This window comes from Leuciscus leuciscus (assembly GCF_965113295.1).
Source record: "Leuciscus leuciscus genome assembly, chromosome: 5".
In the NCBI taxonomy this organism is placed as follows: Eukaryota; Metazoa; Chordata; class Actinopteri; order Cypriniformes; family Leuciscidae; genus Leuciscus; species Leuciscus leuciscus.
Genome location: NC_138729.1, coordinates 40,476,428 through 40,493,895, shown reverse-complemented (window position 1 = coordinate 40,493,895; position 17,468 = coordinate 40,476,428). Strand labels below are relative to the sequence as shown.

The window sequence follows — 17,468 nt, the reverse complement described above, 5'->3', positions numbered from 1 at the left end:
TAGTCTTAATTACAAGCTTTTTTTTCATTGCTTGGTTGTGTACTTTATTATATAGACAGTCGAACATTTATAGTTAAAAGTTAAACAGGCTCTTTGATGAATAGCAGCTATTGAGTAAAGTAATGTTAGAGAAGGCTCTGATGATGATGATATCTAACAATGCACATACTTCAAAAAATATAACGAGTAAAGAAGGCATTACTACTAATTACCATAGTTAATGTTTTTGACAGTCAGTAGTTCATACTGTAACATTCTTTTTTTCGTTGTTTCAAGTTTCAGTTTGTTTTAAATAACAAACATGTTCACCCGAAGAAAAACTCGAAGTGCTATTATAAGACATCCTGTCATAGCTTTTAGGTACATAACGGCAACCGTAGATGCAACGCGCATTTGAAAAAGTGAGGCGCTGGAGAGCATTATTCGTTTGAATGCAAAATACAATTTCACCACTAGATGGGAGAAATTCCTACACAATGTCCCTTTAAAAAAAACATAATTAGTCACAGAACTTTTTTCTTACCTGTTGTGAACTTGGTTACATCCTGTAAGTTTCCCAGAGGATAATTGTTCCTAAATGAATACAAATTAAATGGCTTGGGATTCACACTCAGCTCTGCCCACAATTCATGATTGGGCGTTGTCCATCTTCCAGCTACCACGTCATAGTCGCGTCGACCGAGATGCACCAACCGTGTGAAAGAATCATAGAGACCACCCTGAAAGCCAAAGACGAGAGGAAAGGTGGGGTTGGAATCTCGGTAAACGTCTCCATACGGTGTGTACCGAATTTCCTTCACCACGTGGCCGCGGCTACTGAAAACTGCAAGAGGAGTTCCGGCATTGTCACATGCTATATAGAATTCCTCGCCGCTGCTCATCTCCATGGCGATGAGGTGTCCTTGAAGGTCATAATAGAGGGAAGTGATCTCCGCACTACTGTGGTTGTACAGGTGCGTCACCCGTGTCGGTTCCATCAGATCAGCGTAGAAGAACTGCAGCTGTGCTCCATCACTACTACGGCTGGCCACTCTCCTCCCAAGCCCATCGTAACGGTACCACATCCTCTGTCCGCTGTCCCGGTCGTAGGCGCCCAAAAGCAGTCCATTCGAACCGTAATCAAAGAGAAGATTGCCACGGAGACGCAAGAACCCGTCCTCATCGGTGCGGTACTGGATCTCTCCAAGGCGTGTGATACGGTCACGGAGATCATAGCGTAGCGGTGTCAAACGTGCACTGTTACCGTGACTCAGTAAGTTGATGTTTCCGTTTAGGTCGTAGCTGTAACGCCACTGTGGGCGGTCATTTATGGCGACTGTCTGCAACTGCCCATCTGCGTCATACTCGTATGCATAACGCGTGATGTTGCTGTCCACACCGATGCGAATATCACAATTTATGACACGTCCCATGCTGTCGTACTGCAGTGTCATCCAGTAGGCGATGGATTTCAGAATCTCATACTGAACCTCGATTACTTGCCCAGTTGGGTTGAAGATTTTAGTGTGCTTCATGGCATGTGTGGTGATGACCTGGTTCAGGTCGTAGTTGATAACGCTGAACTTCCCGAACTGCTCGATTCGTCCCGACACGTCCACGTAGCGGTAGAGGTCAATCGGAAGTGGCGTTTCGTTGATCATAGCTTGCATGCTGGTGACTCTGAAGTTGTTGTAGCTGTAGTCGAAGCGAGCATTAACCAATCCTTCTTCGCTGAAACGATATATTTGTCTACTCACCAGAGGACCTGAATCCAAGAAATAGAGAGAAAAAGAGAAAAGAAAAAAAATAAGATGAGAAGTTAGCAGAGAGCCACACAGAGGTTAGGTAAAACAAGAGTCAGCTTCGCCACAGTGTGAGATTGGATGAACTCCCCCACTGTCAGATGACTGATTGTGATTCAAAGCGCTTTTAGATCAGCCAAGCAGTAGGGGATTGAAAGTGAAGTGACAAAAGGAAGATTAAATGTCAGCCTGTATGTTTATTGGTGCAAGAGTACAACCTGTTTACCTGTCCAACTGCTCACACATCTTACTTGTCTCTCTGTCTCATGGGATTATCACCTCACCTGTTTATTTGTGCAAAGATGCCATGGTGATACCTGTCTCTTTGCTAATTTAAGTAAGCATTTCACCTGGTTACTGGCTACAGCAAAACTTGATAAATGTATGGAAAATCGTATTACCTGGCTTTCTTTAAATTACAGCTGATTGGTATGGTACGACAGTACATAAAATGTGATGGCAGAAATGCCGCTTTTACTATGATAGATATATTTGCATAGCTAACAGAGTACAGTATGTGTCATTTTTAAGATAATTAATTAGGAGTAATCAAAAAGGGCACCACATGGTTATTAAAAAAGAAACCACTTTATGGTGAATTTACAGCAAACATAATTAAAGCATGAATAGGAATTGGAATCGTAAAGAATTTAACACTTTAATGTTTAGTTTAAGAAAGAAATATTTTGAAATGTAATTGTAATTACATTAACCATATGATCAGATCATTTTAATCACAACTAAACAACCAGACAATTTGATTCACTAAAATAGAATCAACTCATAAGAATCATTTGTTCGGGAATCAAACTACACTGAAAGCACTGTGTTGTTGAGTCACTAAAAATAATTGACTCAAAGGAGTCATTTGTTTGGGAATTGGGCTACTCTCGTGTTTGTTTTTGATACACACACACACAAAAATATATATATATACCATAATGTAAAATTACTCATACTGTGATATACAATTTTGGTCACACCAATCAGCCCTACTGTCAATGTGTCTGTCAGAAAACATTGTTTTTGTGCTGCTCTTACCTGTCTGTCTGTAGCGGATGGTGCAAACGAATCCTTCATGCATCAAGTGGATGGTTTTAACAGCACCTGTTGCCTCGTCGTAGGTGAAGGTAATAAGTGTTGAATCATAGAGGATCTCAGCCAGCCGGGCCACTCGGCTGTATTTATAGATTACATGCCTGCCTGTGCCCAGGTACAGGCTCTGGAGCAGGCGCCCATCGTGAGCGTAGTCTTGCGTGAAGCAGGAGGTGGGTGAGTCGGGTGGGGTGTAGGTGTTTCGGTAATAGCCCACAGATAGAGAGGTCTGCAGGCTGTGTCTCACCATGCTGGGGAGGGTGACTGACAGCAGACAGTCTGTCTGATCGTACTCAAATGTATAGCGCCGCTGACTGTGTAACAACAGCTGAACAGACTGAGAAGGAGAAGAACCAGAAAGAAATAGAGGACAGAGAGAGACTTAAACATGTACAGTACCAGAATCTCATGAACATGTTGCATTTCACCCCCCAATAAAAAAAAGAAAATAAACAAAATCAAATTTTTGATTCCCAAATTCTTACATCCAGAAAGGATATAAGTTTTTTTCATTCCCATTATTCTCAATAGTTAGTATTTTTCTGTGCATTAAACATTTTATAAATTGAAAAACAAATCTGAAAAATAAATACTTGTTAAATACTTTTTACAAATACATTTTACACATTTAAATAAATGTATTTATTTTGTATTATTATAGTAAAGACTATGAGATATTTTGCATTATGGTAATACTAATTGGGCTCTTGTCATAAAAATAATGTTAGAATGCAAAAAAATAAAAAAGGCTTTGTTTTTAAATAAAGTTATCAATACATTAAAACAAGTAGTAATTCAATTGAAAAACAAAATAAAACAAGTTATTTCTTCTCATTTTGGGGTCAAATACAACCTGGGCAGGTTTTTTTTTTTTTTTTTTTTTTTTTGATTCACACAGGCATAGCCCCATCTCTGATACACATACAGTACATACCTTTTCCAGAAAAGTGTAGCTCCAGATCTTCCCATTGGCCCAGGTCCGTGTGATGATGCGTCCGTTATCGTAGTCCCTACGCTCGGTCCAGTTGCCTCTCTGTATGCTGGTGACCAGACCTTCGCTCGAGTACGATACTCGCACTTGATTGTATTTACTGGGGGTCCAGAGCACAGGCCTGCCCTTGTCATCGTACTGAACGCGCAGAGTGAACTTGCGATGGTCATCATAGATCTTCCCAACCCGACTCTCTTGACTATAGTCTATAGATAACACATTCCTGTTGTGAGCCTGAGCGACAGAAGGGGGTGAGAAAGAAGGTAAAACTTATGATCTTATTACATCAGAGTACACAGAAAAGTGTGCAATAAAATTGGCAATAAAAGAAGAACATTTCTTTCTCAGGGGCACAGAGGGAGACAGGGTTGCAGTTATGGCCAACATTATTCAGCATATACATCAATGAATTGACAATTGAATTGAATTGAAGCTCCTGATTTCACTCTGTGATTCCTAGATCAATTTCCAGCTCTTTGCAGATGATATGGTTTGGCCGTCTACCACTGTAAGGGGCTACCGCAGAGTCTGGACCTTCAAGAAGATTTTGCTCCCATAAAAAGATAATGTCCTGTAGAGATGCCTGTTAGAATTTGGCGAAATATATTAGAATCAGTAATTGAGCCGGCTGCCCTTTACAGCAGCGAGGTGTGGCGTCCACTAACAAATTAGAAATTAGGCAAATGGGGAAAACATCCAACTGAGACCTTGCATGCAATATTCAGTAAAAAATATCTTAAAAGTAAATGGGAACACCACAAATAACACATGCAGGGTGGAATTAGGCCAATAACATTAATTCAGTGATCCCTGTATCATTATAAAACCTTGCAATGAGAAGTGTTGAGTAAAGAAAACAGACCGCTCGCTGAGCTGGTCCTGAGTTTTACAATTAATTGTACTAACATACATGCCCCTTGTGACCAGAGTAATTCTGTGAGCATAATTAGAATAAACCAAATTACAAACACAAGCAAAATATGGTTATATCATATTTGGAAATCCAAAGTAAAATGCAATTCTGTTTGGACCTAATAATACTGCACAGTGGCAGACTACTTATGCTGCCTTCCATTCATCAAGTACTGCATAGTCAGATTTTCCAACTTGGAATCATCCACATATGACTTTGAATGGAATGAAGCACTGTCCACTGTGTCAGATTGAAAAAATCTCAGGTCAGGTTCAAGATGCGCTCTGCACTGGCAGCTCTTTGTCTCTTTGTCTGTCACCGAATGAGTGACAGTGAGAAAGTGGCATTGTCTTCTTGTGCCTTTCTCAAAAATAAACCTCCTTTTCAAATTGATTATTAATAGGGCCAGGCATGTGCACAGGTAGGGCTCAACCTCAACATGCCCTTTTTGCCTTACACTCCGAAGTTCCTTTATTTTTGGGTGGTTGTGTTTTTTTTCTTCTTCAATAAATCAATGCTATTGGTCACCCTTTACGTCTGTCTGTCTTACAAATATTTAGCAAATGAAAGTTCTTAAAAAGATCTTGTGTAAATCTTGTTCGATCCTCAAACTGTCAGTAACTCCTCCCCTCTAACTTGACTGAATGAACTGAAGTTCCGCAGCAGCCACACAGCAGACAGCTACTGAACGAAGTTTTGCAAGGGTAAGTACTAAACACTATTGGCCCTATCTTGCACCCAGCGCAATTGACTTTGTACACCGACGCATGTATCATTCCTATTTTGCACCCGCGCGCAGTGGACTTTTCCCTCCACAGACGCACGTCGGTAAATTAGGGAATGAACAGCGTGCAGTTCAGCGAAAAGAGGCGGCGTGTTCCGGCGCAAACGTTCCCAGATGCTATTTTGCAGGTTTAGAAAACAATTCCGCCAAGTGTTGGAATGTTATTCATATGTTATTCATATGCTATTTTAAGGGCGCATGCTTGGCCATAATGTAGCGTGTGCACAACGTGCATAAACTTTGATTCTCTCATCTACACAGAAGCAGCAGTTTTCATTTTTGCAAATCATACATTATTACAAGGAAAAATATTAACACACGAGGAAAATCATTGTTGTGTCCATGAAGATGTGAACAAATAGGCATAAATCTAGCTTACACATTTACCCAAATTATTATACGCCTGTTTAACCGAAGCTTATTTGGGTGGGTTTCTCCATCCCCAATGTCACTTCTCTGTGTTTTACGGCCCTGACGAGAACGTCGGTCTCCTCGGCTGTGAACCGCTCCTGGAGTGTGCCTGGCAAATTCGCCGTTATAATATCAATCCGCCATGGTACAAGCGCGCCTGATCTTAAAGGGAATGTGAGATGACGCTCTGATTGGTTTATTTCACGTTACGCCCAAACCACACCTATGAATAATGAAGCTACTTCAGACCAACCCATTTTTGATTTGCGTCGGGCGCAAGAGTCATTTATCCCGCCAGTATAATAGCAACAGCGCCAAAGATCCGCCCACAAAGTTACTTGCGTTTTGCATTTGATACTTGCGTTTCAGATCGTTAAAATAGGGCCCTATGTTGTCCGTGTAACGCTTCACAATTCAGTTTTCAGACCATACAATGCAAATGCAAAAATGCAAAATTGAAAGCAGACATTTTTTTTTGTTTGTTTTTACAGTACATTATCAATGGATATTTGCCTTTTTCTCCCCTTTTTTCAATTTTACTTTTGCTAAATTGTGACTTCAGAAACAAACATTTGAATAAATGAAATCTAACTGATTTTAAATTTTTCCATTTTTCGTCTTGTAATTTGCGCCGTGGACGGTACCATTAGCACAGGGGTGTGGCCATGGACTAACTTTACTATCATTTCATTGATGTAACTGCTTTATTTACACTGCATGCACGTTTGAGGAGAAGTTTAAAAGACGAAACACAGGACAACATTTTTCACCCGAAGTGCCATAACTTTTATTATTAGGCTAATAGTCTACGTGTACTAAATTATAAGGCAGTCTCGGACCGGCCATCGGGAGCAGCCGGGAAAAGTGAAATCCCGGTGGCCTGGGTATGATTTGGCACATTGCCCTACCTGTTGTATTGACCTTATAAATAAAAATACTACCAAGCGAAAATATAGAAAAAAGCTTCTTTTTATTTTTTTGTTAGGGTTTTAGCTCTCGTTTGTAATAGCCTACAATCAGAGCCGCCTTAACCTAATGTAAGGCCCCGGGGCTGAGAGGTTTTGTAGGCCCCCCATCCCCTCGATTTATAGAGTCTCATTTAAAAAAAGTGTAATATTTAGGTAATCTACATCACAGATTGCATTAATTTCTTTCGAGACCTACAACAGTGAGTTTTTTAATATTGTTTTCAATTTTAACATTGTTATTAACATATCACTGAGCTCATAAACACAAGACACTTTATTTAACAACCACACACAGCAACTAAATTTCAACTTTATGCAAATGAGAAGCGATTTTCGCGAGCGACAACCAATAGGAGAGAAGCCTTTCAGTGAAGCTCAGCTCCCGTCACCGTCTGGAGTGCAGTGCAGGCAAGACAGAAGAGTTCGAGGGCGAATTCACTGTTTTATATGATTTACTGTAACTAACCACAAACATGGATATAATAAAATGATGCATGGAAAAGAAACTGTCGACAGTCTCAGTGAGTTTATGCTGGATTTAGTGCGTAAATCATTTTGTTTACAAATTAGACACTTTGCAGTTGTTATATACATGTTAAAGATTTTATTTTGGATGTGTTTAATTGTGATTATATTGGCTGGGTTTATAAAAGTTTATAAAATTGAAAGGATCATTGCTTGGTACATTTGGAAACAAAGCTTGTCTATTTCTAAATGTAATCGCGTGCATCGCTGATGATACTGTCCGTGTGTTGAAAAAAAACTTAGATTAAACACACTTGCAACAGACACACCCCAAAGCGGAGACCTTACAGTGTTGCCAGCGGCACTGAGCGGACTTTTGCCGCTGTAGTGGACACGCCTCATTCGCGCCGCGGGACCTCTAGACGTGCGTAAACGCGTCTTTGCATTGACTTAACATTGAAATCACTCGCGCCTGACGCGCTATTCGCGTTTGGTGTGAACGCACCATAACAATAACATTAGAGCGACAGCACTACCAACTTCCACAAGCGACTAGCGACATACAGCGACAAAATCTGACAAGTTAAAACAATATGACCTTTTCAGCTCATCATGAACCTGAACATGGGAGGCCCCTGAACTTGGGAGGCCCCTGGGCTTCAGCCCAGGTAAGCCCGTGCATTAATGCGGCCTTGCCTACAATACAATAAAGATGCAGATGTTTTCACTATAGCGGGCATTGTTCGTTATCACGGCATCCGCTTGAGCTTCTGCGTGCTTTAGCTCTACACCGCTTCTCGTTCCCGTAAAATGCCCTTAAATCTAGCACAGTTGTAGAACTTTAGTCTGTTCATTACAATAGAAGCAGTTCGCCGGGATATGAGCATGAGGCGATACTAGGCGAGAGGCGGTATTAACATTAAGTGACATGGCATCTGACGCACAGAAGCCAATGGCACATGTCACTATGTGTATTGGCACATCCGGTGGCACATCCGGTCTTCATTGGCATGTGCCAGTGGTGGATAGTGGCATGTGTCACTGACATCGCGACACACTGACACTGACATGTCACCTGACTGACACCGAGTCGCGGAACATGTCACCGCATGTTGCGACACCTCCAGTAGTGACTGACAGATTAATTGAACACCTATAGCCTACTGACGTAATTGTGGCACAAAATCCTAAATAAATAGCCTAATTTTGTGATATTTATAATATCAATTAAACAAATTAAAGTGCATTCATATTTTTTCAAACGTGTTATTTGTGTCACGTCTGTATTTGATTGGTATGTGTCACTGAATGTTTTGTAATACCAATGCTACTTTATGTTGTTTATCTCGCAAAGTCACAAACTGCCCATTCTAGGAAAGACACGAAATAAATCTATCATGGGTCACTATGTATTAACAGTCGCGTCCGTTACTGTAAACCTTTATTTTTGCGTGCTGCACGGACGCACGCCAGTAGGTGTCAGAATAAGTGAGTGTAACCAGTGTAACACTGGACAGCGCAAGATTCTCATCTGTGGCTTTAATATTTCAAAAATAATTGTATCCAAGTATGTATGTTGTAGGCTACACATTAACTTAGCGATGTAATAAATCATATTTTTTGACAGCATAAAGCAAATTGTTATGCAAGTGGCATATATGACACAATTCATTGGCACATCTCACGTTTGACACATGCCAATATCCACTGGTACATGCCAGTTGGCCTGTATCACTAAAACTGACATGTCTTTTATGTTGTGGCACCTCCAGTAGTGACACCTGCAGCTGTCTGCCGGAGTATAGATTATGTAACATATGCACATAGTTCATTTGTACAACACAAATTTATTTTATTTATTGAATTATTCCATACAATTATTTTTGAAAGATTAAAGGTACTGAGGAAGGTCCTGCGCGACCGAACGTTTGTTGAATTTTTAAAATGCACTGAGCACTTTTTTGCACTTGTATAAATAAAGAATATTGCTAGTAGCTCGGTATACTCTTTTTCAGATAGGCCTACATAGCCTAACAAACAAATGTTTTTTACACTTTTTGGAAGGACTTGAAATATTAAAGCCACAGATGAGAATCTGTCCAGTGTTACATTGGTTACACTCACTTATACTGACACCTACTGGCGTGCGTCTGTGCAGCATCACGCAAAAATAAAGGTTTACAGTAACGGACGCGACTGTTAATACGTTATTCGTAGTGACCCATGATTTATTTCGTGTCTTTCCTAGAATGGGCAGTTTGTGACTTTGCGAGATAAACAACATAAAGTAGCACTGGTATTACAAAACATTCAGTGGTATTCAAGCTATAGGTGTTCTACTAATCTGTCAGTCACTATTGGAGGTGTCGCAACACGCGGTGACATGTTCCGCGACTCGGTGTCAGTCAGGTGACATGTCAGTGTCAGTGTGTCGCGATGTCAGTGACACATGCCACTATCCACCACTGGCACATGCCAATAATGTCAGTGACCAATGCCACTATCCACTGGCACATGCCAATGAAGACTGGATGCGCCACCGGATGTGCCAATACGCATAGTGACATGTGCCATTGGCTTCTGTGCGTCAGATGCCATATATGTCACTTAATGTTAAAAACTAGGCTATAGCTAACTATAGTGCTGCAAATCAAGAGCAATAATATTTATTTATTTTCAATAAATAAACAGAAATACTGGGCACATTGCCCAGCTTGTTTTTTATTTTTTTATTCGCGCACATTAAATTCGCCATTCGATAATGAATCAGCACTATAGACATTAAATATTGAAATATGCTTTTTTTTTTCTATAGGCCTATTTTTGCTTAGTAGGCTATAATTTATATCGGTAGCCTATTCTAGATTCCCGTGAAGGATCTTGAAAAGCGCTGCTGCTCGCGAGCCTTCTGCTGCACTGAAAATGAACTGTCTGGGATCTCGTGGTTGTGGCTGCCTAGGCTACTGTACCATGTAAAATGAACAACAACAAGGATATAGCTACTGTATATATTAATAAAATAAAGTAAGAATGAATAGGTAAATACAAACAAGGGCAATGTGCCAAATCATACCCAGGCCACCGGGATTTCACTTTTCCCGGCTGCTCGCGATGGCCGGTTAGAAAATCGGTTAGATTTCATTTATTCAAATGTTTGTTTCTGAAGTCACAATTTTGTCTATTTAAATGGAGAAAAATCGATCATAACTCCAGTAAACTATGGAGTGCCGCAGGGATCTGTATTAGGCCCTCTGTTATTTTCCATATATATGATGCCACTTGGAAATATTATAAGGAAACATGGAATTAGTTTCCATTGTTATGCTGATGACACTCAAATATATATTTCATCACGGCCGGATGAAAACGCTAAATTTTCCAAATTGACAGAGTGTGTTAAAGATATAAAAGATTGGATGACGCGTAATTTTCTTTTATTAAATCCAGACAAGACAGAGGTAATACTTATCGGTTCAAAAAACCGCCCACAAAACCTCGCACAATACAACTTTAACATCATAGGATGTCCTGTTACTTTATCCTCTACAGTAAAAGACCTGGGTGTTATACTCGACTGCAACCTGTCTTTTGAAAATCATATTTCATATGTTACAAAAACAGCCTTTTTCCACCTTAGAAACATTGCTAAGCTACGTAATATGCTATCAGTTTCTGATGCAGAAAAGTTAGTTAATGCATTCATGACCTCGAGACTGGATTACTGTAATGCTTTATTAGCTGGTTGTCCTGCATCCTCAATAAACAAGCTACAGTTAGTCCAAAATGCCGCCGCTAGAGTTCTTACGAGATCAAGAAAATATGATCATATAACACCGATTTTATCATCACTGCATTGGTTACCTATAAAGTTCCGTATTAATTACAAGGTATTGCTACTGACTTATAAAGCCCTAAACGGCTTAGCTCCAGTCTATTTAACGGATCTTCTATCGCCCTATAATCCATTGCGCTCTTTAAGATCACTAAATTCAAGGCTTTTGGTCATACCTAGGATATCCAGAACCACCAAAGGAGGGAGAGCATTTTCACATTTGGCTCCAAAACTCTGGAATAGTCTTCCTGATACTGTTCGTTGCTCAGACTCGCTCTCCCAGTTTAAAACTAGATTAAAGTCGCATCTCTTCAGCCAGGCATTCATATAATCCTACAGTTCAAACTACAATCCGGCCTCTAGCTCATAAATGCCAGAGGAGAACTGGCCCCCGACTGAGCCTGGGTTCTCCCAAGGTTTTTTTTTCTCCATTAGGTCACCTGATGGAGTTTTAGGACACCATTAGGTCACTTGATGGAGTTTTTCGGTTCCTTGCCACTGTTGCCTTTGGCTTGCTCAGTTGGGGATATTTTGGGTATATTTAATTTAATTTTATCAATCATTAAAGGTAGGGTAGGTAATCCTGTTCAGAAACACTTTTTTTTATACTGGGTGAAATGGTCCTTCCATCCTGATAGTAGTCAATACATTATGTGTTTAGAAAAAGGAATGAAAAAAATCAGACCTCTGTAGCAGCTGCAGGACAGTAAAAACTCTGACCAATCACTGCCATTCGGTGCGAATGTAAAGAACCAATCAGATGCCTTCATGTCTCGTGCCCGCCCCGAGCCCCACTGCGCGCGCTGCCCGGCGTGCACTCATCACATGTCACCGTTCCCGGAAATATTCAGCTCAAAGCACCTGCATATGCAGTCAGCGAAGGCAAACAACGACCTCCTCTGCTTCGCCCTCAACCCCGGACCTGTCCTCGAACCGACGATGCGGTACTTGTCTCCGGACTCGGAGTGTACGTTAGTCTTCATTAGAGTCAACAATGTTTTCATCATGGAAACTCTTACATGCAAAACACCGTATATGTTATGAATCTTACACGAAATTCATCTTCATCACAGTGTAACTGATGGTAATGGAAAAACGTGTATCAATGCAACCTGTTTTTAGTTTTGCCTTATAAATATAGCTCGTTACCGAATGAAACTTTACCATTATCGATATGCTAGCTTGATAGTGAGTACTAAAAGAAATCTTATTTGTTTATATTCATAGTGATAAAGTTAGGTATTTTATTACATGTGATTCTGACATGATGTCACTGTATGTACTGCGCTCCTTCCTCTCCACTCGTCTCAGGTAATAAATGCGTCTTGTTCCAGCCTGAGCGTTTGGCGTCGCGCGTTCATGTGTTTTGGGGGCGTGGCTTTGGAAGGAGCTCAGAAGGGAGGGGGTGGAGTGAATGGAAATAATGAGCTGTGTTTATTGCAGATTAAAAGGTCTACAGTCACTCGATTTTTATATTTTCTTTTTCAGAGTACTTACATTTTAATTATGTATTGGTATATAAAGACAGTTTAAACAAATTTGGAATGTTTTTTTTTAGAAAAATGATTACCTACCCTACCTTTAAATTCCTCTTGAAACAAACTTTGTTGTATTATTTTAATTTAATACTGTGAAGCTGCTTTGATACAATCTGTATTGTGAAAAGCGCTATACAAATAAACTTGACTTGACTTGACAATTTAGCAAAAGTAAAATTGAAAAAAGGGGAGAAAAAGGCAAATATCCATTGATAATGTACTGTAAAAACAAACAAAAAAGAATGTCTGGTTTCAATTTTGCATTTTTGCATTTGCATTGTATGGTCTGAAAACTGAATTGTGAAGCGTTACACGGACATATTTATTTGATGTCTGACTGAGACATGTGGGACCTGAGAGAGAGGTCTAGCATTTCCCATCTAGTCATAGCCAACACAGCCTACAAATAAATAGCCTGTGCATAGTAGCATTTCATCTTTTATAAAATGAGATTTTGGCCAAATGTATTTTACAACAGGAAAAACTGAGCGCCCATATAGCGCCCATATAGCTACAACAAACTAGTTTGTAACCTGTTGATGAAAATGTAATGTGATGCCGCCGGCGCCGTTTTAATGACGGACAAATGCACACATTCGGTGGTCAAAAACCCTGTAACTGCATTTGAGTTAGAATTTTGTAAAATGTTAACATTATATTGATAAGTAATACAACAACATATAATTTGTTTTACCATCGGAAAATCATTAGCAAAGGTGCGCCCACTGCGCTGTTTCGTTCTGGAACTTACACAAAGCAACTGAGTGATCCTCGTCACCTAGGTAACATATATTTCTAAGAAATTTCTTCTTTGATTTATGATTGCTGATACACTTAATTTATTAAGATTTAATCATGTTAAGGTAATAATATTAAATAATGGTAAATTCAAGGCTGTTAAAATGCATGTATTCGCTATCTAGCTAATTTTTGAATCTATAGCCGGGACAGTTGAAACACTTTTCAGATAAATGTCGTTTTCTAAGATAAGGTTACAGATATATTTTTTTGTGATCAACAACTCACATAAGTGTTCTCTTAGTATCATATGTTATTCGGTACAAATATAGAATGATTTAAGTAAAATTTGACTTTGAACGGTAGTTGTGCTTAGCCTGAGTGGGACGATTGCAACACAGGGGTGGGACGGATGAAACATAACAGTTTAAACGGCAACTATTCATCTAATGCTTGTTTTTGTGAAAAATACCTGACAAGTAACTTAAGTACTTTTTATGTAGGCTAAATTATTTGATAAATAAAATAATTCATTTGTACATAAATAGCTTTATGTTGTCTTCTTTATTTGACGAAGACAGACAAATCCGTTTACAAACATTTTGTACTAAATAACCTTAATATAAAAATAAAAAAATTAAAAAAGGTTTTCAGTTTCAACACATGCCCCTCAATAGGGCTATCAGCATCAACACATGCAATTAATTAAAGATGCTTCAGACATTTGTTTACAGATTTAATTTGACAGTATAACTGCTCTAAATAAAAAATCTAATTAACAAAAATATATATTGAGAGGTCAGAGGTCAACCTTCCGCCGGAAATATCTCGTGAATGCATGTACGGCTTTTGCTGGAAGCCAGTGATTATAGTTTATAAAGTTTTAAAAATTGATTTTTACCCCCCAAAAAAATCTATTTGTTATTGATGGATGCGCTTTTTTCATTTTGGGGTGAACTATTCCTTTAAGCAACAAATCTGCATTTTTCTGAAGGATCATATGACAGTGAAGACTGGAGTAATGGCTGCTGAAAATTTTTTTTTTTTCATCAAAATTAATGTTTGTATTGAACATTGATGGAACAACAGCTTTTGTGTGAAAATAAATCATAAAAGTGAGTTATTTTGTTTAAAATTCTTATAAATATATGAGGTGACAAGGTGGGCCTTTTACCCCACACACAGGATAAAACCAGCGTGGGGCAAAAGGCACAAAGCATTGATACAAATACTTTAGCTAAACTAATACGTTTTTAATAACGTCTAAGTTATACTTGTTCAAAACAATCAAAAAAAGTTTGTACGATTTTCTGTTAATTTTGATAAATAAAAGAATTCATTTGTGTTCAATACATATACTGTCATATAGATCCCATAATTATTTGATATTTACATTGGTAACAACAAATTATATGACATGATTAAAATCATATTCTTAAATATGATTGTTTCATTATAAATATGGTGATTATCACTAAGGCTAACCCAACTTAATATATTATTTACCATCTGAATCCAACCATGTCATGTCAACAAATGGAAAAGTCAACCAGCTATTTATTATGTTAATTATTGTGCCTTTCACCCCAACAGCAGGGGCGCCTTTTACCCTAATTACATATTCTTCCGATATTTAAAAACTGTTGCTTTAAGTAGCTTGACTGAAAACTGAAAATCATTAAAGGAGAACTCCGGTCAATTTTAACATTGAGCTAATTTTTTTGTAAATTTGGAGTGCTGTCAATACAGAGAACAACAACAAAAATCGGTGTTGCCTACACCGTGTTATCCTCTTTTTAAAATTTGCACTCTGTTGACTTCAATGGGGCATATTTTAAACCTGCTTTTGCCCTCTTAACATCCTTGATGTGTCATTACAAGTGCCCAGCCAATGTGAGTGATTCCTTAAGAGTTAAAGTAGTCGATTGTCGAGTTCACGCGCGTGATCATAGGTAACTAAACATATGCGTGTGAACTCGACAATCGACTACTTTGGACTTCAACCGAAAACAGGATGTAAATACAGGTATGAGCGCTGGCCGAATTAACTTCATTTTTCTTCATATCTTTCACATCTACTGCAGTCAGATTCACCCGTGTTAACTCTAAAGGAATCACTCACATTGGCTGGGCACTTGTAATGACACATCAAGGATGTTAAGAGGGTAAAAGCAGGTTTAAAATATGCCCCATTGAAGTCAACAGGGTGCAAATTTTAAAAAGAGGATAACACGGTGTAGGCAACACCGATTTTTGTCGTTGTTCTCTGTATTGACAGCACTCCAAATTTACAAAAAAATTAGCTCAATGTTAAAATTGACCGGAGTTCTCCTTTAAGACCTTTGTCTCATAATATATCCAATAATTTAAGCAATTCTCATTTGCTACTTAAATCTACAACATTTAAAAAATATAGGAACTTATAGTAAATCCTACTAAAAATGTGATTTACTGTATGACATTTTCTGTTAACTTCTATTAATATTCATTTGCAATTGTAATTTGTAGTGACTGTAAAGCACACTAAAACTGCAACCGAGAAGTGAAACTGAACAGTGAAAGAGTGAATATTAGAGAGCATAAAATAGAGAAGAGAAAGATTTAAGGAGTTTAGTTTAAGAGGAACTTGGAACAGTGTGTGAAATGCAGGGTAAAAAAACAAACTGTGCAGTGCCTGTTATATGGTATATAGAGAGTATATTAGAAAGAGCAGATGTGTAATGTAGTCTGTTTCTTCCATTTTTACCACACTAAAGTCCCTTTAAGGTCCCCTGCGGCTATCTTTGTAATGTCCTGGGCAGCTATTAGTAGTCAGGTAAGTACAGATTCTATGTAGATTACTGGAATGAGTAAAGACCGAAAGACAAAACTGTTTTCCAAGCTTACATTTCAATAACACATATCAAATCACTAACAAAAGCAGTACCCAGTGTTTTACTTCTGTCAGAGTTTCCTCCCACCTTTTAGGAAGACAATGAACATGTGAAATAAATACATAAAGCTTTTAAAATCATGCAATTTAAGTTAACGCACAATGGTGTTAATTAAAGCTAACTGTTGCACTATTATTAGAAATATGCATTGTGAGAGGCAAGATTAGTACTTTTGATTTAGAACGACCCAGGTTCAATTCCAAAGCTGGAATAAATTAATTGAAATTAAATAAAAAAAGGCAACTCTGTGGAAGTGGATGAATAAAACAGAAGCAGGATCTTTTTTGGTTCCATTTAGTAAGCCATTTCACTGACTTGACCTCAATGATCAATGCTGCATTTGCTGTGACAGCTTCACTTGAAACTAATCATGCAATAAGTAGGCTCCTATTGTTAACATTAGATAAAAATACCTGCTAGTATGTTATAAACTCAACTGTTCAGCACAAACGTGAACACAAGATAATTATTGCATTTTATGTAAGTGTTTGAGCAATCATAAATTAACAAAGATTTGTAACTTTACTATCTCAGTCTGTAAACACCTCACAATAGACTTATTCAGAGCAGCACCATTACAGGTATGAAAGCGAGGCTGTGAGAGATAGACTTACCGTTTTTTCAATGGCATCTGCCGTAAAAAGCTGTAGAAAGCTCCTAGATCACTTATAAATTTCCACAGCTTATGGGTTTTTTTGTCTACTGAAATTCCTCAGAAAGATATTTTTGCAGTGTTTCTTTAGCAGAACAATCCAAAAACGCATTTAATAACAGTTCAAGACACTGAAGAGATGCTTGTCTAAACCTCACAGCCTCGCTTTCATTCCCGTTAAAAATCAAAGATGGCGCTGCACTGTAAAAAAAAAAAAAAAGCGTTAAATTTGTAAGTACAATCAACTTGGATATTTAAGTAATTTAAACTTAAATCACATTAACCCGACTTAAAAAATTAAAATGAATCTTGTATAACTTAAAACAAAGTAAAAACATATATTGTCATAACTTATTGATCATCATTT

The 17,468-nt window shown here is 38.4% G+C and overlaps 1 protein-coding gene across 5 annotated transcripts in view; it reads right to left on the bottom strand.

The window, feature by feature from the left end:
- tenm1 (teneurin transmembrane protein 1) overlaps nt 1-17,468 on the bottom strand; it is a 213,050-nt gene that overhangs the window by 6,357 nt on the left and 189,225 nt on the right. For all 5 annotated transcript variants that reach the window (XM_082170138.1, XM_082170137.1, XM_082170140.1 and 2 more), the window contains 3 exons: nt 3,811-4,101; nt 2,823-3,213; nt 524-1,744 (listed from right to left, as the gene is read on the bottom strand). In XM_082170138.1, the coding sequence (XP_082026264.1) occupies nt 524-1,744; nt 2,823-3,213; nt 3,811-4,101 (1,903 nt within the window). The remainder of the gene's footprint in view (nt 1-523; nt 1,745-2,822; nt 3,214-3,810; nt 4,102-17,468) is intronic.